The 26,334-nt window shown below is 46.2% G+C and overlaps 1 protein-coding gene across 6 annotated transcripts in view; it reads left to right on the top strand.

Moving 5' to 3' along the window:
• The window catches only part of TAOK3 (TAO kinase 3), a 116,546-nt gene that overhangs the window by 58,724 nt on the left and 31,488 nt on the right, over positions 1 to 26,334 (top strand). For 5 of the 6 annotated variants that reach the window (XM_077307284.1, XM_077307281.1, XM_077307282.1 and 2 more), the window contains 3 exons: positions 2,208 to 2,375; positions 7,423 to 7,629; positions 22,099 to 22,233. In XM_077307284.1, the coding sequence (XP_077163399.1) occupies positions 2,208 to 2,375; positions 7,423 to 7,629; positions 22,099 to 22,233 (510 nt within the window). The remainder of the gene's footprint in view (positions 1 to 2,207; positions 2,376 to 7,422; positions 7,630 to 22,098; positions 22,234 to 26,334) is intronic. The other variant, XM_077307286.1, reaches the window with a different exon arrangement.

The following is a 26,334-nucleotide window of genomic DNA, read 5'->3' as shown; positions in this document are numbered from 1 at the left end:
GCCACGCCCCCTGGAAGTGACATGTTACTCAAAGTGACATCACCATCCAATTTAACAGGCAGTCTTGAGGAGGACTGAGGGAGGAGAGACAGGAGGGGGTTTAAGGTAGGAGTAGGCATGCAGGCTCCGCCCTCTCCCAGGTGGAGAAATCACAAGAGAATTCACTCAAGGGGGAGGGGGACCAATGGAAGCAGCCCATTTCCTAGCTTGTGACTGAGTCCATCAAGGCAGGAGGGAAAAGGCCGCTCCCCCCCCCCCCCGAGCACCTACAAACCCCCAAGAGTCCCCAGAACCCTGGTTGGGATTCCCTGCTTTAGAAAGTGCTTCATGTTTTCCTTGCTTCAGCATGTTTCCAGATGGGAATGGTAAATTATTAGAGCAGGTTGTAATTACTACCACCACCACTAAACCTGCTATAAAACATCATATAATTCAGTAACTGGCACCTTCTGTTAATTCTTTTGCTTACCTTGAAAGCATTTTGAGATTAACTGAAGAGAGTAATCACTAGTGGTGCTAGAGAATCCGAAGAGGAATGGCTTCCAATGCTCGTTTTTGTTACAAGTCGATCCCTTCTGCATTCAAATTGTTTCTTTGTTTGCCTTTGAAAGCAAGCCGCGTTTTGAGTCTCTGTGATGCTTTTGTGCCTCTGCAGTTGGCATTTATCAGACTAGGCACCTGAAGCTGGTAGCTTCCGGTGGTCCATGCTCAAAAGTTGATGGTTTTAATTTCTTCGTCAATCTCAGTAAAACTGTTCTGATTGCCAGCATTGGCTCGAACACCCGTAAGCACCATAGTTCTGCTGCCACATCCTACACCAGGGGTAGTCAAACTGCGGCCCTCCAGATGTCCATGGACTACAATTCCCAGGAGCCCCCTGCCAGCGAATGCTGGCAGGGGGCTCCTGGGAATTGTAGTCCATGGACATCTGGAGGGCCACAGTTTGACTACCCCTGTCCTACACAGTGGGGTCCGGGATGGCAATCTGGAGCAATAGACAACGCATAGGTAGTGATGCAAGACTACAAAAGGAGTAGCGTTGCACGGTCTTCTAGACAGTGTACTACCTCCCGTAACATCTGTGCCACAGTTCCCAAACTTCTCTATTGAGAACATGTTATGTGCAAAGAAGAGTGAGCTTATGCAGAGCTTTTGATGAACAGCGCTCTCTTGGAACATTTGCAGGTGCTGCTCATAATTGGGGAGTCCAGTTATACCTCAAGCTGCACGAAAGTGCATCTATTGCAGGGTTAGTCAAACTGTGGCCCTCCAGATATCCATGGACTACAATTCCCAGGAGCCCCTGCCAGCATTTGCTGGCAGGGGCTCCTGGGAATTGTAGTCCACGGACATCTGGAGGGCCGCAGTTTGACTACCCCTGATCTATTGCAAGGAATTCTTTCAGAAAGAAGATGGGAGGAGAGGTCAGGTGCATAACATAGTTCTAGAGAAGAATAAGAGGAATCTTCGAGATAAAATAGGAGTAAGAATGTAGCAGAAGGCTCAGAGACCAAGAAGGGGCATAGCCTCAGCCAGCGTGGAAAAGTGGTTGAGAGCGGCAGGCTCTCATCTGGAGAACTGGGTTTGATTCCCTGATCCTTCACATGCAGCCTGCCGGGTGACCTTGGGCCAGTCCCATATCTCTCAGAGCTCTCTCAGCCTCACCTACCTCACAAGATGTGGGGAGAGGAAGGGGAGGCAATTGTAAGCCACTTTGAGGCTCTTTAGGGCAGAGTAAAGCGGAGCGAAAAAAAAACCCAGCTCTTCTTCTACACCAGGGCAAGAGGTTTGCTAAGACCTGTTTTGTCTTTTCAGGAAGGGAACGTGTCTGCCATCAACACCAGGTGGTTGTAGACCCACTCTGAATGAGAATGGGTATTCTGGTATTCCGTGAAATGTGCCAGTACTGTCCAGACCGCTTCCCATGTTTACCTCACCCGACTCTATGGAAGTAGGCCGCAGCCTGTTCTAGAAGTTTCCTTAGGGAGGCTTGCTTTCCTCAAAAACATGGCGGGAAATACACATCGGCAGAGCTATGAGATATACATAAAGGCATCTGCGTGGAATGGCCTTGAACATAGGGCAGCACCGTTTAAAAACAAACAAACAAACAAACTTTCAGCCGTGGTTAACTATTTAACGCACACCTTAAAATGTCCAGAAATCCCTTTTTGTAACCCTGACTGCTTTTGTCTCCTCTTAAACAGCATGAGTTTGTTCGTTCCGAGCGACCGCCCCGGGTTCTAATAGACTTGATTCAGAGAACGAAGGATGCCGTGCGAGAACTGGATAACCTTCAGTACCGGAAAATGAAGAAGATCCTTTTCCAGGAGACGCACAATGGCCCTCTGAATGAGTTTCAGGAAGAGGAGGAGGTATCAAGTTTTATCTATACCGGTGAAGGGTAATAATGACCTTTTTCGCTGCATGTGGTTCCCCGTCCCTTTGTCATGGGCCCAAGCATGACACGGGGAAAAGGCTTATTTCTTATTTCTGGCCCCAGGATATTTTTCACTTAGAGAATACTGTTTAATGGAAACAGGTGACAATATTATTATTTATTAGCCACATCCCACCACTTTCTAGAGATTCATGGCGACTTACAACAGAGAGGGGCAGGGTTCACTGTTGTTTGCAGCCATGGAACCTCCATCAGCTTGGATCCCAAAGTAGCTGATCGGCAAAGGGTTGTCCATGAAACATCCAAGTTGTGCTGGGGGGGTCCATCTGAGTGCAGTTCCCTCACAAGGCTTGTTCCACAAACCAGGCAAGTGCAAATACTGGGCTCTGATCAACCAGCTGGCCATCTGGAAAGTAGAATTGGTTGAGAACTGATATAGTTTTAGCCAGGGGAGATCCAAAGTATGCTTCTCAAGTGGCTGGATTCTAGTCAAAGTGGCTGGATTCCAAGGAAGCATGGTAGCAGTACATAGGTAACCTTGCATGGAAACTAGATGAATATGTATTATTGGATACTAGGGGCCAAGCCCATTACATTCAAGAATACAATGGGCACTTGATTAGGGGGGGGAGGGAACTCTGTAGATGGCCTCTCCCTCCCCCCAGGACCTGGAAATGTTGCAGACTGGAGGTCCCCGGGAAGGGAACTCACTGGCAGGGGCAGCTCTCATGCAGCAGGGATCTGCAAGCTCTGAGCCTTGGGGGGAAGTAGAAGGGAAGTAGAAGGGGGTTGTTGGGTGGGGGAAAGAAGGCTGCTGGACACAGGCAAGCTGGTTGGTGTAGGAGGCACTCAGGGGCGGCACAGCTGCCCTGAGTGGGTATTAAGCACTGAGTGGCACTTGCCATGAGACATGCTCCACCTCCAAGGCCTTACAGAAATATATTATGTGGAATAGATTGTCAGCTGCAGAAGCTGCAGTTTATCGATTGGGTAAGATGCAGCTCCCCATTCTGATCCAAGAGCTCGGTGTATTGGATCTGCTCTTCTGGCACCAGGAGTAAAGGGTTCTTCCAGCATTCATGACAAGTGGAACCTGCTGACTGTATCTGGCCTAGGATGGCCGATCTCCAAGTGAAGCTCAGAGCTCTCCTGGAATTATTTTTATTTATTTTATTACTTCATTTAATTTATGAGATTTCTAGGCCACCCAAATAGTCTCAGGGCAGCTTATATCAGGACATAAAAACAACCTAATACAAAACATCTAAAACAACTATATACTAAAACCAACAGTTTAATATTTACTGTGGTCACTCAGTCCCAAACGCGATCTAATACAGCTGGTCTCCATACTAAAGATGCTTTCCCATGGAAGATTTCTATTTATTTCTTTTTGAACTTTGATTCCGCCCTACCTCGAATGTAGAATGGAAGGTACTCTATAAGACTCGGCCCCCTCAGGCGGTCTACCAGAAGATTCAGTGACAGATGCCTGACCAGACTTCACTTGAAGGTCTTCAAGGAACAGGTTCCATAGCCTCTCACAGCAGAACTTTGTACGCTGTGATTGATTGGATAGGTGGAAGAAAGATTTCGCTTTCATAATACCAGAATTCCTCCAGAAGTTGATTATCACTGAGAACCTAGGAACAATTTCCAGCCCTTTGGTTGAATATCCCTGCTTCTTGTTGCTTTCTCTTCTCTTACTCCACCTGCTATAACCAAGTTCTTGACAATATTGCCACTCCAAGTCTGTAGCACAATCACAGTAGTTTCCTTCGTTGTCGTGATACTCTGGAAAGAAATGTGTCCCTCTCATAAAATTCTAAAACGGGGTCAACTTTGAATTTGAGATAGCTGAAGAAAGGGCATCACAAATTCAAGGTGGATGACCAAATAGTTGGAATGAGCCAAGCATGTTGAAGAGAAAACGTAAGTATGCTGAAAGGGCTGACTTGAGGGAAGTAATGCATGAGAGATTTAGGAGAGAAGCATTAGTCCACTGTTGTCATGGTATCCGTGGCTCTCACCAAGACATGCTTTTGGAGTGGTCCAAACATCTCGCTTATGAAGTCTTCAGATGGTGCCTGCATGCTGCATGTGAAATGGAATTGTTGGGGGTTTTTTTTAGTACAGTTCTGCATAAGCTTCAGATATGCACAACTTTTAGCGAGGTGTCGTCTTTTGCATTGTCGTACTTGTGTTTGTGGTTCCATACCTCACCTATAACATTTCTCCTTCCCGTTGCATGGTGTCTATCTGTCAGACCATTTAAAGGCTACGAAACCTTATTCTTAAATTTCCAGCAGTCAAAGGGATTTTTTTAAACCAAATTGTATCTTGAGCAAACAACAGACTTGACAGGAACCGTTTGTGTTTTCTGTTCATGATTTCAACACATTTGTGCATGAAATAGCATGCAGTTTCTTTAAAAGGCAACCACCATTCCCATTAGATAATGCCTTTTTCATTCTTGTACGCAGTGCTGAGTATATTAAGCTTTTAAACGTAGGACTCTACTGATATCCACCAGTTTTTGGGTAAGAACAGGGCAAGGCTATTGTGCAGAAATGCAATTACATTATGGGTACACACTCAGCCTTCCCCTGGCCCCCGATCCTATAAGTCCCATTTTTCCTACGCTGAGTGCTACCTCCTGGATTTGCCACATGGGTGATCCCATCAGCCAGGGGGCCTGTAATAATAGGGCAACATCAAGATGGTACATCTGATGATGATCCTGGGTTTTAACAACTGAAATCACTGCCAGTCAATTTGACTTCACAATGCCAACCCTGAGGGCAGTTGAAAGCATAGTTAAGTAAGGTTCAAGTTATTCTTACTTAACTATGCTTTCAACTGCCCTCAGGGTTGGCACTATGAAGTCAAATTGTTCAAGCCCAGAAAAGTGGCTGCCTATTTGTCACTGCCCTGACAAGTAAGCTGACCAAAATCCTCAGTAAATGCATAAGTATACTAATTCACTAAACCAGTGGTCCCCAACCCCTGGTCCGGGGACCGGGACCGGTCCATGAAGCAGTCAGTACCGGGCTGCAGCTCCTCCCCGTCCTCCTCCCCGGCTGATGCCCCAGGGGCTGCCCTGCCACTCTACCACCAGCTCACCATTGGTGCTCTCCAGCTGCTGCCATAGCTGGGGCTCCCCTTCAGCATGGCACTGCGCAGTGGGTGGTGGGAAGTCAGGGGCGCTGGCAGGAAAGCAAATGGAACAAGGGCTCAGGCAGCGGCGATATCCCTCTGCAAAAGACTACCCCCCCCCCCGGCCTCAGTAAAATTGTCAAGCGTTGACCGGTCCCCGGTGATAAAAAGGTTGGGGACCACTGCACTAAACAACTAGGGCGCCTTTACATCAGAGTTGGCCAAAGGGTGGCTCCCCAGATGCCCATGGACTACAGTTCCCATGAGACTTGTCCTTAGACATCTGGAGAGCCACCCTTTGGCCACCCCTGCTTTAGACAATAAAGTGTTTTCCCCAACCCTCAGAATTTGCTCCAGCGGGGAAATAAAAGCAAGATTTCTTCGTCAGCATATTCCTCTCTTCCCTGTGGTCTCTTGGCTTAGGACCCTTATACCAGGTCTTTCAAGTCTCTAAAGTTCAGGTCTCCCCACCAGGATTTCTCAAAGCACCAGACAGGTACAAGAATGAAAAAACGAGCCCACATTATTTTAACTTATTTGAAATTATTCCCTTTGTATGATTCGGTAGAATGCTTGTGATGGGCTTACTGTTTTTTTGTTTTTTGTTTTGCAATTATTCCTTGTGGGTAAGTCTCATTTTTTGCGCAGTCCATGCAGGAAGTAGTTTGTGCAGCCTGTTCTTAATACCATGCCCTGTTGCAATTTATGCCGTTTTGGATTTTTTTGGATTTTTTTTTTCAGTGCCAGGATTTCATTTTGCAAAAGCAGCATCACCTATGGGGGATTCCAAAATTGCTAGCAGTGATTGTTTGCTGAGAAGTTGACCATCTCATTCTGCACCAGCCTTTGCTTGACCCTTCCTCCTTCATTTGGAGCTTAAAAAAAAAAAAAACCAGCCTGGTGGCTTGCATGTCTGCATCTTCACTAAGAGAACACTTTTCAGCTTTTTCCCCATTCAGATTTTGCATGCTGTCACCTTTCTTTAATCCTTAACAAAGGGGAATTCCCTTCCTACCCCTCCCTTTTTGGCATGCACATGTGCAGACACGCCAAAATTTAACCACGCGTGTGGTGAGGGGAGCCCAGCTGGACCTGCACACGCTCAATCTAACTTTAAGGGGGAAAAAACATACCCAACCAAACCTGTTCCCAGGGTGGAAAGAACTTCCTCAGGATGGCCAGATCTGCCTTACACCATGGCATGGCAGGGGTAGTCAAACTGCGGCCCTCCAGATGTCCATGGACTACAATTCCCATGAGCCCCTGCATTTGCTGGCAGGGGCTCATGGGAATTGTAGTCCATGGACATCTGGAGGGCCGCAGTTTGACTACCCCTGGTCCATGGGGTGGCCAGGTGAGCACAATCTCATCAGTTCTCAGAACCTAGTCAGGGTCCCTTTAGGAAGGGCAACAAGGCAGAAATAAAATGTACAATCTGCAGTACCGGTGTGGTAACATGGGCACCTGCTTTGCTTACAAGATAATTGCCCCTGCCAGAAAGGGAAGTCACATGAGAAAATTTATTAGGGGGAATCACAGAAGCTTAGGAAGTGCCGCACCATGGTGTTTGTGTGACCCGTCCTTGGGTAGCTCTCCTCACACTGCATTAATGGGACCTTCTCTCCCAGAACATTCCTTCCTAACGCTACTTGAATACATGACCTTTTTTTTTTAATGGTGTGCACCACGAAGGCTGCTTCCTTAGCTCAGGCTGTCCGGAGAGAGAGGGAATTTACCGAGGGACCACGAAAGTGTCCCTTTCTGCAGTTGCCCTTAATGAGATGCTCAGTACTGCAGGAGCGTGTGTTTGGGAGCTGACCTCCTCCTGCGACGTGTTTAACCCTCCTGCCCCCTTGTTTTTGTAGGACAGTGAGCATGGGACAAACCTCAGTAGGAAGATGGACAGTCTGGGCAGCAACCATTCTCTCCCCAGCATGTCTGTGAGCACAGGCAGTCAGAGCAGCAGTGTCAACAGCATGCAGGAGGTCATGGATGAGAGCAGCTCTGAGCTGGTCATGATGCATGATGACGAGAGCACCATTAATTCCACTCCCTCTGTCGTGCACAAGAAGGTACGTTCTCTTGTGCTCTCTTCCCAGCCTCAGGGGATCTCTGCTTTTAACGCTCTTGCTTCTTCAGGCCTTTGAAACTTACCTGTAGAGTTTTCTCAGACAGCTAGCAGAGTTTGGGGAGGGGGGGGGAGGGCAGGACTCATCGCCTTTCTCTTTGCAGGTCTTAGGGCTGCCGCTGATGCTGCCGACATACGTTTCAAAAAGCACGTAGGGTCATGCCCAGAAAACTTGGGATCTCTTCTTTTTTAATATTGGAAAGGTCAGGCGTTAAGTAGGAAAGTTGCTTTCATGCTTTGACAAGGGTGACAACAAGGAAATGGGTACAAGGACAAGAATGCAGCAGGCCTTTCCTTGCGTGAATATTTTTACCAGCCTTCCATCTCTCACCCCTACATCGCATGAGCACCTTTGTCCTTGCCCGTAACACCGTCTTGTCTTCTGAACATCTGTCCACCTCAAGCCGTTGTCATGTTGGTTGGGCACCTCCACCACGCTTAACCCTGTAATGGCTATAACTTCTCCCCAAATCCTGACGTGCGTGAGGATTTTCACCCCTGGCCTGTTAACAGCATACTGGATCACTCCCAGAAGGTTTGTTTTGAGGACTGCGTTCAGAACGGTGCTTCTCCTGGTTTTCCTACTGTATTTCACACCTTGTGGTTTTGACCTTGAGCCACAGGGGAGATGAGATTCAGGGGGCAGAGGGCCATGCCAGAAAAAAAAGGTACCCGCACTGAAGCTTCTGTTGGAAGAATAATTATGGAGAAAGCCTTGTAACAATTGCAGCTGCAGAGCAGTGAAATGCGGATTGTGATGGCTTTTCTTATCAGGAAGTTTAGGGGACTTGGACAAGCATATGGTACAACAACTTCTGAAGTGAAGCATACCTTTGTCTGGTTATTACCAACATACCAGACCACCTTGAATCCTTTTGTATGCTGTTCTGAGCTCCTGGGAGGTCACAAATATTGCTGTATATTCTGGCACATATCTTAATGTAAAGGCCTTCAAACGGCGGAAGGCTCTAAAGGAGTGTTTTGGCTGGTGGAAGAAAAGGAGAACAGAGAGCCACAGGGCCACACATTGGCCAAAGTATAATTACAATAAGGAGGGCTAGGGTGGGCTCAAGCCTCATCAAGGACTATGGGAGTGAAATGCACAACTGGTAACTGGGGACAGGCAGGCCCAATGATTATATTTACAGGACGCTTGAGAGTTGAAGCCTCACAAAATAAAATTGAAGCCACTCTTGTGTTCCAGATGTTTACAGGATAAGGAAACACACTAAAATAGCATTTCTACAATAGCACCTTAAAGGGAAAGAGGGGATAGGGAAAGAAGCTTATACTCACTCACTGAATAGCCGATGGAAAATGGAAATGGGCTCTCCTAATTTCTGAAGGTGAGTGTCAACGGTGGATATGTGGTGGGAGTAAACTTGTTTCTGAGAAGCTCAGCACCACGAAGGACCAGTCACCCGCCAACTTCTGAGGGGATGATGGAATCACTATACCGCTGAAGGAGTTTGGTAACCCACCCCGGGCGTCGAACGTATAATTGCATTATGGCTTACGGCAGGGGTAGTCAAACTGCGGCCCTCCAGATGTCCATGGACTGCAATTCCCATGAGCCCCTGCCAGTGAACATTGGCAGGGGCTCATGGGAATTGTAGTCCATGGACATCTGGAGGGCCGCGGTTTGACTACCCCTGGCTTACGGTATTAAGAGCCTTAGGAATCGGAGAAAGCTATGTTCTGCTCCATCCAAGATCATGCAGGGCCGCAGTCTAGAGAACTCGTAGTGGATATTTTACGGTCGCATTTGCCTGTCTCGCTCTCTGAAGTCTTTGCATGCCCGATCCCAGATGGATTCAGGGAACTGAGAGTTGCAGCCGGTTTGTTTCAGATGGACAGGGCACTCAACTAGGCTTTCATCTCTAGGCTAGCAGGGGAGCCAAGACAGGAAAGACTTGATAGAAATCGTGGTCAACGTATCAGTCACTTGGGATCCTTTGAGAGTGTCATTGAACACGTGGTAAGGTAGACATCGTATGCTTCTGACATAGTCCCTCTGAAGAAGAAGAAGAAGAAAAAGATTTAGTTCTTATATGCCACTTTTCTCTACTCGTAGGAGGCTCAAAGCGGCTTACAGTCGCCTTCCCTTTCCTCTCCCTACAACAGACACCGTGTGAGGTGGGTGAGGCTGAGAGAGCCCTGATATTACTGCTCAGTCAGAACAGCTTTATCAGCACCGTGGCCCCTTCGAGTTTTTATCCCAGACTCGCCCTGCCCCTTTCTCCGCCCACTTACCCCTTACTGTTTTATTTCTACTGCTTCCGCGCAGCGCTTTACAGATTGAGTTGGAAGGGACCTCATGGGTCATCTTGTCCAACCCCCTGCATTATGCAGGACACTCACAACCCTATCGCTCATCCACTGTAACCTGCCCACCCCCTTGAGCCTTCACAGAATCAGCCTCTCTGTCACATGGCTATCCAGCCTCTGTTTAAAAATTTCCAAAGATGAAGAGCCTACCACCTCCCAAGGAAGCCTGTTCCACTGAAAAACCACTCTAAATGTCAGGAATTTCTTCCAGATGTTGAGACGGAATTTCTTTTGAATTAATTTCATCCCATTGGTTCTGGTCCATCCCTCCAGAGCAAGAGAGAACAATTCTGCTCCATCCTCTATATGGCACCCTTTTAAATACTTAGAGATGGTTATCAGATCCCCTCTCAGTCATCTCCTCTCCAGGCTAAACAGACCAAGCTCCCACAACATATGTCTTGGTCTCCAAAACCCTCACCATCTTTGTTGCTCTCCTCTGAACATGCTCCAGTTTGTCTACATCCCTCTTCAACTGGGGTGCCCAAAACTGAACACAGTACACACAGATGGGCTATTCCTCATTTTGTTTGCTTCTTGCACTGCAAAAACGTTCTGTTTGTAGAGTCTGCAGAATTGTAAATTGAAAGGGGGATAAATCCCACATTTGCATTGGGCAGAAGTATCCCATTAAAATCCTGCAAAATTTGTAATGAGATTGCTTTTTAAGCAGAATATACATAAGCCCAGTAAGAGTTGTGAGATTATAGCATTCAGAGCATTTGCACCAATTGGCAAGCTTCCCCCCCACCAACCCCAAAGAAGAGTTTTCGCAACGGAGGAATGAGCTTTTGAGAAGAATCAATGGACACCTTTGGCAATGCTCCAGCATACAAGGCGCTGTGTCCCCACCCTCCCGTCCCCTTACCGTGAACGTCAAGGAAAGGTTGATAAAGCTCATTAAATCAACATTGCTCCATAAAGCAAAAATTGAGCAGGAGCAAAGTTGGCTATATGACTTAAGATTACTTAATATCACTTGTCCCAGCAGAGAAGTGGAAAAGATTCCAGCAATGAATGATGGCCCTTTATCTTCCCTCTGTACATCTGACTGCACAAACACCCAGTGCCCTGGGAAGATTCTAAGGCATGTGCGTATTTCCCTCTGCCAGCAAATACTTCCCATTGTGTATGAGCTTAGAAGAGGGGAGTTCACCATTCTCTGCAGAGCCTTATTCCATAAGGACCTCTGGCGGAGAGATTCCTTCCAGCAACTTTCCCTGTTTTTCTTTCTTGAATAGCTTCCCTTCCTTGTCAGTTTAAAGTTATCTCAATAATGTAGGGCATGTCAATGATACCAGGGAAGCAGATGTTGCAAACGAATAGAGATATTTAAATCTGTGATATAAAAGAACTGAGATTCTGTACTAACTTGCGCAGGACTTAAATTCACGGCCACATGGATAAATTTCAAGGTTGCAGGAAACAAGTGTATGGAATAAAATTGCAAGAAAAATAGAAACCTGAATATCCCAAGGCGTTAATCACAACAAGAAACCAAATAGCAAAGAAATCAAGGTATTTTGTCAAAGCACTAATGAATACCTCTTAGACCTAGATAATACCAGCAAGAGAAACGTCTAGGAAATTCTAAAACTTTTAACCAGTCTTTTGATAGAGGTGGGCATTATGGACCCTGATAATGGACAAAACAACTTCACATATTTTTGAGGCTAAATAACTATGGGAAATACTTAATGCTATAAAATAAAATGGCATGAGGAAGCCATAATGAATACTTTGGGCTTGCTTGTTTTTTTATACTTGGTTCAACAGAAAAGCACCAAGAATGGAAATCGCAGAGCATCATAAGGACCAATGAAAGGAAAGCATATAAAGTACAGTAGGATGATAACCAAGCTGAAGTAGAGAAGAAGAAGAAGAAGAAGAGATGGTTCTTACATGCTGCCTTTTCTCCACCTGATGGAGGCTCAAAGTGGCTTCCAGTCGCCTTCCCATTCCTCTCCCCACAACAGACACCCTGTGGGGTGGGTGAGGCTGGGAGAGCCCTGATATCGCTGCTCGGTCAGAGCAGCTTTATCAGTGCTGTGGCGAGGCCAAGGTCACCCAGCTGGCTGCATGTGGGGCAGGAGCAGGGAATCAAACCCAGCTCGCCAGATTAGAAGTCCGCACTCCTATCCACTACACCAAGCTGGCTCTCCATGCTCTGTTGGAAGATGATACAAAGGCTGACCTGAAAGGAGGGATAAGAAGAGTAGAATTATGTTGTAATCTGAAAAGCGGCTGTCATAATACAGGACAAAACGGTCATTGTGGATCCTTGAGTTTTGTGAAGCCAGCAGAGAAGCCACTGCTGTTAATCCTGGCTGGTCGTCTACCTATACTGAAGCATTCTCTTTTTCAAATGCTGCCAACAAGTATCTGTTTTAATACTGATGGATGGCTAGCAGAAGCCCCACCTCCTTTCTACAAACATTGAGTGAGTGCCAGAAAAGGTGCCAGCCAATGTTCCTGGGCACCATGTTGGAGCCCGCTACGGTTGACTGCTGAAGAAGAGTCTCTGTGAGAGCAACACACCATAGGAACAGTATTCCTTGCACAAGCACACAAGGCCCGTTCATTTTAGTGGCTTATCAGATTAAAACAAAAAATTTTTAGTCATTCCCTTCATCAGAAGATAAGAGCCTCTTGTGGCACAGAGTGGTAAGGCAGCGACATGCTGTCTGAAGCTGTCTGCCCATGAGGTTGGGAGTTCAATCCCAGCAGCCGGCTCAAGGTTGACTCAGCCTTCCATCCTTCCGAGGTCGGTAAAATGAGTACCCAACTTGCTGGGGGGTAAACGGTAATGACTGGAGAAGGCACTGGCAAACCACCCCGTATTGAGTCTGCCATGAAAACGCTAGAGGGCGTCACCCCAAGGGTCACACATGACCTGGTGCTTGCACAGGGGATACCTTTACCTTTACCTCATCAGAAGATGCACCACACAACTTTCTTGGCATTTGTAGATGGAAATATCTGTCCCTGTGTCTTTTTACAGGCCCAAGAAATATCAAGTATTGATTCCTCTTGTAATTAGGGAGGACACTGCAAAACCTACCTGAGAGAGATACCTTTTGTGACCGCAGATGCTTTTAAGCCTTTTTGCTACTCTTGCTGGTGCCTGAGGTATTCAAGAGGGATGGTGCCTTGCATAGCCGTCCGTGATTCCAACCCATTGCAAGAGCAATGCCAGCTTATAGTAGTTAGGAGTGCAGGCTTCTAATCTGGCGAGCTGGGTTTGATTCCCCTCTCCCCTACATGCAGCTAGCTGGGTGACCGTGAGCTCACCACAGCACTGAGAAAGCTGTTCTGATGGAGCAGTAATATCAGGGCTCTCTCAGCCTCACCCACCTTACAGGGTGTCTGTTGTGGGGAGAGGAAAGGGAAGGTAAGTGTAAACCGCTTTGAGCCTCCTTCAGGTAGAGAAAAGCAGCAAATAAGAACCAACTCTTCTTCTTCTTCAGAGGGGCTATGTCAGAAGCATACAATGTCTACCTAGAATCACCCCTTATCAGGTATTATTACATCATGATGTTGACTACTCCCATCCTTTGTGCCTACTTATGCTGTGGGACATCCCCACAGTCTGCCATGTGGAGTTAGAGGCAAACAGTGTCCTCACTTACACCTAAAAAGAAAGTTCATACTAAGCAATACATATTGTTCTCTGGGTTTTTCTGTGTGTTTTATACACCTTATGGGGAAATTCTCTGAGCAGCGGCTTCAGTTTCTCTTTTACACATGGGCTTATGAAGATGCCTCCTACAGAATCAGACCAATGGCTGACCATCACGGTCTGGATTGTCTTCTCAGACTGGCAGCCAGCAGTCCATGGTCTCCAGTAGAGGCTGCTTTTGCCTTCTTTCCTACCTGATTCTTTAAACCAGGAGATGCTAGGGCAGGGATAGTCAAACTGAAGCCTTCCAGATGTCCATGGACTACAATTCCCAGAAGCCCCTGCCAGAGAATGCTGGCAGGGGCTTCTGGGAATTGTAGTCCATGGACATCTGGAGGGCCGCAGTTTGACTACCCCTGTGCTAGGGTTTACACCAGGGATCTTCCTCATGTCAAGCGAGTGCTCTGCCACTGAGCCCTGATGCTTTACCTGTTCTTTGTGATACTTGCCACGTCAGTTCACCTTTACAGGTAAGTTGGCTTTACAGATGTGCTTCACGCTGGCTGTTAAAAGAGCATAAGGAAAAGCGTAAGGAAATGAAAGAAGCCTCTGTCCTTAGGAGCCTCCGCTATAAATTTAAGCCATGCAGGTTGGGGAAGAGAAAGGGGAGTATCAAGTGTAAAATATAAGCAAATGTATATTCCATTTAGGTTTTTTTTTCATTTTGTATGGTCCCATGAATTAAGCTAGAATCTTCATGCAAGAACGGAACAAGTTGTTTTTGACTTTCCAAACTGAGAATCGGGTTACTCGGAAGATGCAGGCCTTATGACGAGGAGTTGTTGGTCTTTTTTTCCCCTCCACCCCTTAAATTGCAGTAATGACCAAGCACAAATGTTTGCTCGGTTGAAAGGAAAGATGGAGTTAACCACACTATAGAGGTAGAGGTGAAGGGGAGCTAAATGAGTGTTTGACGAGATTATCAGCTGAGAAGCCTTGGCGTCAGAATTTGGGGGAAAGTTAAAAAGAAACAAATGAGATACGTTGTGGTCCAAGAAGCTTGAACAATACAAACTGGAGCAAATCTTCCATATCTGGTCTGTGGATTTTTCAGCCATGATATCAAGGCCTCTACAGCCACAGACCATCAAGTGTCTATTTTGGGAATCCTGCAGACCCCAAGCTGACCTGGGGCCCAACCCAAAGGACAGCATGTGTGAGTGATACCTAGAAGGGAAGAAAATGGTGTCAGTCTCTGGCCTCAAGCCAGCAATTTTTAGATTGTGAGGAAGGAGATATGGGTACTCCACTATCTGCTACCAACTGGTCCCCATTCCCGTGTAAGTAAATGACAGGATGTAGCTGGTGCCCAACAGGTGATGCCAACCAGGCTGCTAAGTGCTCAGCTGGATCCATATAGTTGCTGGAGGAAATTCCATCCATCCTGGAGCCACTGACAACTCTTGTGAGTCCTGAAGGCCATTACCACTTCCTGCTCTTGATGCTCTTGGAAGTTGAGATCTGCAGCATGATACCTACGTGCCCTTTCCGGATGCTTCCTTCTCCATCCCCATTCAGGCTTCATGCAGATTCTTTGTGGCCTTTAACTGAGCCAGTTCAGGACAATCAATGAGCACCTGATAATGAGCTGAAAGTGGCCATTAGCCAACATCAGAATTAAGCGGAGAAACAAGATTAAAATGGCAGAAAGTAAGAAGAGTTGAGTTTTATACCCCACTTTTCACTGCCCAAAGGAGTCTTAAAGTGGCTTGCAATTCCCTTCTCACCACAACAGATACCCTGTGAGGTTGGTGGGACTGAGAGAGCTCTGACAGAATTGTTCTGTGAGAACCGTTGTAACAGGACTGTGACTAGCCCAAGGTCACCCAGCTGCCTGCCCGTGGAAGAATGGGGAATCTTACCCGGTTCTTCAGATTAGAAGCCATGACTCTTAACCACTACACCAAGATGGCTCTTAATACCGTTGTTATAAACGAAGCAGTTTACCACAGAACAACTGATAATGCTAAAAAAAATGGAAACTAATATCCTTTAAAACAAACACTCCAGTTATAATATGCAACTAGAGAAATGGGGAAAATATGTGGAAAAGAGGGATGAAATTTAGTACGAGTCTGAAAGAGAACTACAAGATGATGCACAATAAAATCAGAGTCCAGCAGCACCTTTAAAACCAACAAAGATTTATTCAACTGATGGACCGATGGTATTTAACACTTGTGACTTGGAAGTAAAATCCACAAGGGAGTGGCAAATACTTGCTGGGATTTTAAAGAAATTCCAGGCACTTTATCCCCTACTTTGGTACAGTTGTGGCAAAGCGAAAAGATTCTGGGCACAGATATATGATGGGATAGGGTAAACGGTAATGACTTGGGGAAGGGAATGGCAAACCACCCCGTATTGAGTCTGCCAAGAAAACGCTAGAGGGCGTCACCCCAAGGGTCAGACATGACTCGGTGCTTGCACAGGGGATACCTTTACCTTACCGATTATTTTAAGTTAAAAATTCCAGTTTAAAGCGGAGGCTCTCTTACTAGGATTAATAGAAGAAGGAATGGATAAGCAGTCTAGAACCCTGTTCCGATATATGGTAACAGCAGCAAGGATCATTTTTGCTGAGAAATGGATAGATCCACAAATACCAACAATTGAGGACTTGCTATATAAAAGAAGTACCCAGCTTGCTGGGGGGTAAACGGTAATGACTGGGGAAGGCACTGGCAAACCACCCCGTATTGAGTCTGCCATGAAAACGCTAGAGGGCGTCACCCCACATGACTCGGTGCTTGCACAGGGGATACCTTTACCTTTACCTGTATAAAAGAAGAGAACTTGCTGTGTTGGCAAAATTGCCTTTCTTGCTGAATGAAAATACAGTAGCCCCCTTCTTACTAGATTGGAAGCCCCTCTTGGAATGTTTGCAAGAGAGAGACAAAAATGACTTACTGACGGAAGGCTTTGAAAACTAAGTTTAATAAGAGGATATGAATGCTTTAAAGGATTGCACAACTAGAAGATAGAGGAGAAGATGGAAAATAATCATGGTATTCTTGAAGAAAATTACTGTTATTTTGTCTTGTGTTTGTTGTTTTTTTGGGGGGGAGGTTGTTCCATTCTATCTTATATTAATGGAAATCTTTAATAATTTTTTAAAAGACACATTGAGAGCCGGTGTGATGTAGTGGTTAAGAGCAGTGGACTCTAGTGTGGAGAACTGAGTTTGATTCCACACTCCTTTACATGCAGCCAGTCGGTGACCTTGGACTAGTCACTTTTGTCACAGATCAGTTCTCACAGAGCTCTTTTGGCCCCACCAATCTCACAGGGTATCTGCTGAAGGGAGAGGAAGGGGAAGGTGCTTGAGAGCCACTTTGGGGCTCCTTCGGGTAGTGAAATTCTGGGTATAAAAAAAATCAGTTCTTCTTGTTGTTCTTCTGTAATAATGGGACATGCACTTGACTTTGGCACATGTACAATGGGACCAATCTGAATGTCCTCTGGTAAGCTTCTGCAGTTTGATTCTGTCCTCCATCCCAAATGCCCACAGTAGCTGCTGAATCTGAGCACAGATCAACATAAGCAAAACAACAGAAGATTCTTATTTTAGACACTGTCAGCCACCAAGCCCTGGTTTTGATAGGGTTTGGATTTTTTTTTTGAGCTATTACAGATCTTGCATCCTCCTAAATGTAGATTGGTCACAGAGTTTTTCCCCCTAATTGGATCACTTTTTTTTTTAATTCAATATTTAATCTTGATTGACAGCCACCCTCATCTAAACGAATGCAACTTTTTAGACTCTTTCACTTTGTGTCCATATATATTTTGGATCAAGCATTGTTACAAACTTGACCAGTCTGAACCCTTAGTCCGATGCTGGCTTCCTTAACCCTTCCTTAACCTGTACCCAATCTATGCTGACAATGACCCAAACCCCCCCCCCCCACACACACACACACACACAGAATACGACCAACTTGCAGGAGACTCTTTCTAGAGCATTAATTTCTAAAAGTGATCCTATCCGTTGACGGTGTGTGCATAACAAAATACCGAGGACATCTGAAATGGCAATATATGTGAAACTGGGGACCTTGCACAGCCGTGACGCATGAGAGTGAGTCATAGTTTAGCATTTTTAATCTTCTAACTTTTGTATTGAATATATGTTTAGTAAAAACACAAAACGTCCTCCTTGTTCTATGGAAGACAGCCATTCTGAATTTAAACTTCAGTTCTTAGAAAGAAGGCTGGTTCTAATTCCAGTAAATTTTCAGAAGTCTTGTTATCCTGTTTTGGTGTGATTTTAGCTACACCCATGATCATTCCTCTTTCACCATTCTCCCCCTCCCAATATTGCACCTCTCCTGGATGTACAAACTCTTCTGCAATAGAAGATAATCATAGGAGCATGTGGGCCACCAAGTGCAGTCCCTGACTTGTAGCGGCAATCTTACCTGAAGCTTTCATCATCAAAAGGCTGTGGTCACCCATTCCAAGCTTTGGAGACATTTGGATATGTTTACGAGGCCATGCAGACAGTCTTCCTGCCACAGTGATGACAGACACAGAACCTTTATTGGCATCACAAAAGTAAAATGGAGCAAGAATAAAATACAATCACATCGCGAAACCCGTTAGCAAAACAAAACAGGAGCAGATAATCATGTTCAATTACAAGCAGTCCTTGCATTCATCCTTTCCAAGTGGACAGCTAAAATCCAAACTAAAATTGATGCAGTCTTGCACATCTTAACAGGCCCCTTCTCATTCAATACTACCCCAGTTCACTGTTTCCCATCCAGATGCGTGATTTTAGCCTTGCAGACGGAAAGCCTCCAAGCCGGGCGACAACTCTCAAAACAAGGACCGTCTAAAATTAAATGATCCAACGTATCTGGACACCCATGCAGGCTCAGCCTTTGGGAAACAGGGGTCTTATTAAACCTGTCTTTCGTTAAGTCAGAAGGAAAAACGTTCATTCTGGCTAGCAAAAACACTCTTCATGAAAGTGAAATGTCTAACACGGAAAGATAGAGATGTATTATAATCTCTTAGTATTCCCCAATACTTTGGCGAGCCTGAACTATAAATGCCTCAGACCTTAAACATAGAATTTCCGGATCCTCCAGTCTATGAGTAACCTGCAATAATGATGAATTTGTGAAACGTGGTTTTTACAGACCTCCAGGAATGAAGATTCGATTACCTTATTAGATACCTTATCTTGGTCATCTTCCACAATGCCAGTGCTAATCATGGTGGACAGAAGAAACCCTTTAGAAGCAGAAACAGGGTGAGGCAAGAGAAATAATATACATTCTCGGATGGCGCCCACAGTACTTGTAGTTGCAAGACTTCAAACACTCTCAGCAGTTTCTGGAATTTGGCTGCATTGGAGGCATGGACCAAAATCTCTTTTGTAGATCACTTCAGGATAACCAACCCAACACGGCTCAATAATGGAGCATAATACGCCTGTGCTTTTTTTTCTGGATCTGCCGTGAGAAGATGTCCGTATAGATTTCCTTCCTACATTTATCTTGGTGGATTTATTTTCAGCTTTCTTCGGAATTTCTGAAAGGGACTGAGAGGGAACTCTTCCAACATGCATTTTGCTTAGAAGGGGAAAATAAGCAGCCATAGATCCATGTCACTTTGTTCCAACTTCATTTTTATGTCAAGTTTCTTGGTGGTGGTGGGGAAACCCTGTGCCTTCAGGTCCCTGCTTAGTAGAAGCTTGGAGGCACACCTAAATAGTTGTGTATTTAAGGAGTTGGAGAGGAAGTAGTTCATACAAGGAAATTTAGAATTGTTCAGTGGGCCTGGAAGGAACGTTGGCAAGAAGGAAAACCCAGGTGTTCCAGTATCTAAATGTACCTGAGCATACTGGATTCTACGCATGAACCAACCCTTTGACACTCTGTAGGGGTAACGTAACTATTTAATACCTTCTGAATTGACCCTGTATTTGGTTGGTTTTTATTACTTACTGATAAAAGCAGTCATAACTCCATCAGTGATGCACGTTGCATTTTACAGAAGCAAAATGGGAAAACATCAGATCCTTGTCTCATAAAAGACTCCTAAATTCAAGAAGACCATTGGAGGTTGGGATGAGCTGGGCAACCAGACCCTAATGGATCAGGGCCTAACATGAAAGAGAATCAATTGCTCAGACAGGCCCTGGTCTACCTTACCGTAGTGTCACAAATCCAAGCAACGTCAAGAGACTTTCCCTCTCATCTCAACAGTTGGATGGTTATCGTTTTGGCAGGATGGCGCTCACAGTTTCCTTGTAGGACAGAACGATCTTTAGGTGACCCATGATAGTGCAAGACAGTCGCTGACTTAGGACTGCTGCCTTTTGGTGGCCAGATTCCAGTCCAGGATCAGATACCCACAAAGGGTTTTTTGGGAGGCGGGGGAGGAAGGTTATGAGCTTTCAAGAGTCAGAGATCCCTTCTGGCGCTTAATTTTGTCAACCAAACCTACAACTACTTCAGAATGTAGTCCAAGCTTTTGTTCTTGCATCTGCTGCCTGTGACTTGTGCACACGCCGTGTCCTACACAATTTCAGTGTGATGTTGCAATACCAGTGGAGTTATGAGGCTGCTTTGCATTCTGCCTCCTTGTTTTTTACGCTCATTTGCACCCACGTTTTGTCTTCCTGAGAAGCAAAAGTGGCTTATCACATCACTCTGTCCTCAGTGTTATCCTAGCAGCTCTAGGCTTTGGGAGGTAGGTTAGGCTGAGAGCGTGCATACAAGGCGCCCAAGAGCACCTGGCAGGCTTCCGTGGCAGAGCACAGATTTGAACCCACTTTTCTGGTACGCTTAACCTCTATGCAGGGTTGGCTCTCTGAAGAGTTTTGCCTAATTGTGTCCCTCACCAGGGCAGCTAGCTGACCATTGCCGGAGACTGGATATCAGGCCAGGTATTCCCTCGCTCTGATGAGGCACAACGGTCATCGTATATCTACATTTGAGCCTTCTCTCATCCACTATTCATTGTTCCTGACCAGGGCCGGTTTATCCATGGAGGACATGCAGCATGTGCTACTGGCGCCACACCCCCAGGAGCCCCACACAGTGCCTTCCCCCCATAGATCAGGGCCGTAACCTCTCACCCCCCCCCTTTGCCCTCTTTAAGGACACTCACGGTGGCACCCCTTCCCACTGTGGGAGCCCCCTCTGCCCCCAGTCTGGCTGCTCCCACTGCAATTGTACTCTTCCAGGGCCCCTGGAGCTACGGGCCCCGCAAATCCTTAAACCACTTCCATTCCTGAACATAATTGTTTGAACTGCTCCAATTTAGATGCTAGCAGTCTGAATCTTTTCTTTCAAAAAAATATCCCTCTTTAATGTAAATTAAACAGTCCATGTTAGATTAACCAGACCATTTATTAGCCACATTATTGACATTAGCAGCCTGAAGCAGTTCAGTGGCTGCGTACGATCCCATTGTGCAGAAGAGCAACTGAGGCCAGCAGATCTCAAAGCCATCCAGTCTGGCAATGGGGCAGGTTAGAATGCCAACGCCTGCCCCTAATCTAAGCTCTGGGGCTCCCTTGTAGACTCAAGAATGCAAGCTCTCGTGCGATGCATTCTTTTAAAATGCATCTATGTGACATTTAAATATATGGCGTTATGCTACCGTCCACTCACTGTTTTCACGAAGCGCCCGTCCATCAGAGAGAAGAAAAACTTGGCAAATATCATTTTTTCCCCGAACTGGGCTCTGTCTCTTTAAATGTAAAAAAAAAAAAAAAAAGATCCTTTCCAAGGCTATGGAGAGAAAATGCTAGAACCGTGCACGATCATGACTAGAAAGCAGGATCCGTGAGTGGTCAGAGTCTTTCCAGCACAAGACAGAGAGGCTGGTCTCCTACAACCTGCATCTATTTAAGCAGAAATGCTCCTTCTCCAGAACAGATAGCAAGTCCAGAGGAAAAGCCAGGCTGGAAAAGGGAATGTGGCAGATCCTTGCTTCTGTGTTCAAAGGGAGTAGCAGCAGCAGCAGCAGCAGAAGAAGAAGCAGCATCCTCGCTAGCCATGGAAACCATGTTTTTAAAAGGATTATTTGGGTGCAGTGTTTTAAGCAAGCCCTTCTGAGGACCGTCCTTGCTCTGCGGTGCTTTGTGTTTTGGATTCTCTTTTTTGCACATATGTAATTCTGGAGGTTATAAAAAAAAAAAATTTTTTTTTTCTCCTGCCGCCAGCGATTCAGAAGGCATCCCACTAGCGATCAGCTGACATTCCTAACTGAAGCCTGCAATGTGTTGCTTATTCATTTTGTATTGTGAGAGCTGCAGGGACTAGCAGAGAGCCAAACTATGCATTTCAAACAGCAGGGCTTGTGCAAAAAGAGGGGTGAAAGAGAGGCAGCTGGCGAGGCAAGAGCACAACTGGACTTTCTCCTTGTTTTTATCCATTTCTGCAGGATCATGTATTCATAAGGGATGAGGTGGGCCACGGGGAGCGCAGGCCTCATCTGCGGCCTACCCACTCAGTCCAGAATCAGGCCCTCTACTACCGGAACCGAGAACGCTTTGCCACAATCAAATCAGCATCTTTGGTAAGCAGCCACCACACCCCTCGCTCCACTACCCTTTTCTCTCCCTTACGATGTGACTGTGTCAGTCTGGGGAAGGGGTCAAGAATTCTCTCCTTTCCCAACACCCTTCTCTCCCCCCCCCTTGTTGGCATAGCAACTAGATATTGCAAGAAATATGTTTTGTCTTTGTGGGTTTAAAAAAAAAAATTTCTTTTAAAGAAAAATGTCAGCATTTGGAATCACTGGCAGCTTCTGTGAAATTTTAAATATGGCTTTTGCAGAAAGAGGTTGTGTGTGTGTGTGTGTGTTTTCCCCTCCCTGGGATTGGTTTGTTCCAAATTGCATCCATTTTTGTTAAATATAATTTCTGTCGGGGTGTGTGGGGGGTGGTTCAGAAAGGGGGAAGGGAAAGCCGATTGTCTGACTCGAAGGTATTTGTGGTTGTAATGAGCGTAAGATGGGTTTCTGTGCTGTGTTAAAAAGGTCTGTTCCCTCTCACGGTGAATCGCTGGCTGTTTGGGTTCATTCATTCCCATTCATTCATTTATGGCTAACTGCATTGTTCCCGTTCGACACTAGAAAGGACCAGCCAACTCCTCTAAAGGGTTTTATTTTCTTCATCCCTTCCCCCCCCCTTTTTCCCCCTTTTTTTTAAACGGGAGGCTGCAAGAGAGGTGGAGGGTTGGGGAGATGGCGGTAGCGGATCAGGGAGCATTTGTACTATTGCAAATGTGAGAGCCTGGTGATGTCTTTGTAGTAGCGAAAGGGGTGTGTACTGGTAGAGAGCGAGGACCGTGCCTCCTCCCCCATCCATCCTTTCCTCTCCTCGCTCCCTTACACACACACACACACACATGCACGCGCGCGAACACACACATGCTCTCACACACAGAGCTGGAAATCGGCAGCAGATCCCCAGAATGGGCGGAGGAAGGGCCATGATGCTTCACAAACCAGGAATGCTCTCCATAGAAAAACGATAGAAATCTTCAGCATTTCATCCCAATCGGTATTAGAGGTCACATGGGCAGGGAGATTTACAAGGTGCCCAGCGTTTGGCCGTTGCATTTGCTGGCTGCCATTATGACATCATCCTAAGCCAACCCAGAAATTACAATGGATAACCCTCCCCCTTTCTCTCTCTCTCTCTCTCTCCTATTTTTGTGTGTGTCTGGTATCTGAATGATTTTCCCCCTTTGCTGTTTCCCTGTCTTTCCCACAGTCCCTTTCTCTCTCTCTCTCTCTCTCTCTTTCCCTGTTTCCACCTCAGAACACACCGAAAAGGGCTTGTTTGTTAGGATCAGAAAGGGGGAGGGAGAAGAAATTTGCAGGGATAAAAGCCTCATGTATTTTCTCTCTCTCTCCCCCCCCCCCTTGCTGCTGAAGCAGCAGAGTTCAAAGTAGTGCTCATGCGATCGCAGAAGGTGTACGGGTGTGTATGTGTGTGTGTGTTTCTCTGTGGCTCCCCGGAACTGGCAGGTTGACCCGGATGCATGGCGTGGAAGAATGGTCTTGAAACTGACATGCCTGGCACCTCCTCCTCCCAAGCAGAGGCCTCGGTTGTCTCCGTTTTTTTGGAGAGAACCCCCGAGGCATCGAGGTCTACTCCGTGAATTCTTGTAAAAATGAATTCGCTTTAGATGTAGGTCAGTACAGTCAACCAGTCCAGTAATTGGCAGTCTCTGTCTACAATTCCACTCAGTCCGATTTCCCCCCCCCCCCGGCCTCCCATTCCTCCCCCCCCCACCTGTTTCAGCATATCATTTGGGGAGAGGTGAAAATTCACCCGTGAGCACTGAGAATCCCAGGTGAATTTAATGGCTATCTGAAAATATAAGAGAGGTAGCCGTGGATGGTGTTAATTGTAAACATTCACCGCTGTGTGCTCTTGAAGTTGGGAATAGATGTTTAATTGGTGGGGGGGGTCAGTTCATTTGAAATTTATACGTGATTATTGACTTTTCACCGGCCTTTGGTATTTTCCTATAGCCCATGCCACATCAGGTACCACGTTAGTTATTAAACCATAATAATTGCAGCCATGATGATGTGTGGAAGATACAGTGACCTACACTATTCACCTCCTAACAGGAGGAAGGGAAAGAGTGCCAAAAACACAACCAAGTCCCATTGATGTTTTACTCCTGTTTGGCCCAATTGCTGCATGTCACAAACACCAACCTTTCCACTCTTTGCCAGGCAGAGAAAGAATTCTTCTCATTTTGCCCCTCATTCATTCGTTTGTTCATTCATTCATTTCATTTATAGTCTGGCACTTCCATGCAGTGGCTCGTGACACCTCCAGATAACAACCCAGATTAAAACCTACAATAAAAATCCCTTTACAATCCCTTGAAATAACCAATTCACCCACCCATGGTGGTGACAGTCACCCTCCCTCAGCTCCACATGCTTTGGACTGGTGCCTCGGCATATGGGGCACCAGATGACCTGGCTTTATGGAGTGGCCCAGATCTAACTTGCCCTGGCTTTAACCAAGGACCTGGCGGAAGAGCTCTGTTTTGCAGGCCCTGTGGAACTGAAAGCTCTGTCAGGGCCCTCAGCTCTCCCAGGAGCTCATTCCACCAGGTTGGGGCCAGGACCAAAAAGGCCCTCGTTGAGGCCCGGTGAATCTCCCTCGGGCCAGGGACCTCCAACAGATTAGCACCCGCAGAGCAGAGCGTCCTATGGGGGGACATAAGGACATAGGCAGTCCTGCAGATATGTGGAGCCCAGACCATGGATGGCCTTAAAGGTTAATACCAAAACCTTGAACCTGATCCAGGCAAACATGGGGCTGACCACTCAAGAGGCAGCCTCACGAGTTCTATTTCTTTACCACTGGCAACATCTGTTATATGTGGCCTTAGTGTGACATCTTAGGAGGAAGTGTCAGGGCATGCAGAAAAACAAGGCTGGAGGGAAACAAGGTTCTTCTGAACCTGCCCGTCCCCAGTTTTAAGAACCATGAATTACATCCAGTCCTTCTCTTTTCTAAAATTCCACTTGGTCTGAGACGATTGCAGCAGAATATGCACCTCACCACAACCATCAATTTTATAGACATGCTAGGTGTGTTTTGCGTATGAACGCACCAACATTTTTGAACCATGCAATGAAAATTTTATAAATTGACAAGGAGCAACTTGGGGACCAGTTTCATCAGGCCGGGGGGCTGGATTCGACCTGGCAGAGCTGGCGTAAGGTTCTGTCCCAAACCTCTCCACCTTAGTGGGAAGACATCCATAACCCAGAACAGTTTTCCTGGGCAAAGTCTGTCTCCCAAGAATGAAAAGCGTGGCAGCTTCTTCCCATCAGGTAGCCCTTCTCATTACGAACGAAGAGATCTACTCCCAAGTTTCTGTCTTGGGTCTGTTTTCCATTTGGAATGCATCAGTCACCCGGGAAATAAGCAGTGCATGTCAGGTGAGTCGCTGTCCTTTTCATAATGCAAAGAGGTTTGTTGGAGGCTGGCCAGGCTGGTAGCAAGATACAGATGTGTCTGCAGTCAACCTGTTGACTAGCCTTCCTCCATCTATACACTTTGGTTCTGAATAGGTACCTATCCATGTGCAACCTAAACAAGCTAAATTGTCTTAGCCACCTTCCTGGAATCAGAAGACCCTATAGCTCTCTTGTAGGACAGCTAATGACATTCTCATTTTTCCCCCTTGCTTTGGTGTTATGCGCAGTGTTGGGTAAAGGCCTGCAAAGTACTCTCAACCCTCAGTCTTCCTAATTTGTCCTTGACCAAGCAGGTCTCACTGAGCTGCTGCCACTGTGGCCGTATTGCTGGCATCCCTGAGTGCCACATAGGTGACCATGTGAGGCTTCATTTTAGAGCCCTTTATTCTTGATAGCCCCATAGCAAAGTCAAGGAGACTGTTTTGCACGGATGCCACACACAAATTACCAAATGCATGACCCTTCGGCCGAGAGAGGAAAAATAGCTAAGGAGACCAACCTTGTGTGTCCAACCTCATCTGAGATTAACCAGAATTGGTCGCTTTGGGAGCGAAATCTTTCCTTCTCCAATTCTATCCCTGCTTCTGTCATTGTCCACTCTTAGCAGTCAGTTCTGCTCATTTGCCTTTTCTAAGGAATGGCACAAAAGAGCAAGGC

This window comes from Paroedura picta, chromosome 13, assembly GCF_049243985.1.
Source record: "Paroedura picta isolate Pp20150507F chromosome 13, Ppicta_v3.0, whole genome shotgun sequence".
NCBI classification, from domain to species: domain Eukaryota; kingdom Metazoa; phylum Chordata; class Lepidosauria; order Squamata; family Gekkonidae; genus Paroedura; species Paroedura picta.
This window is presented reverse-complemented; position numbering and strand designations above follow the sequence as displayed.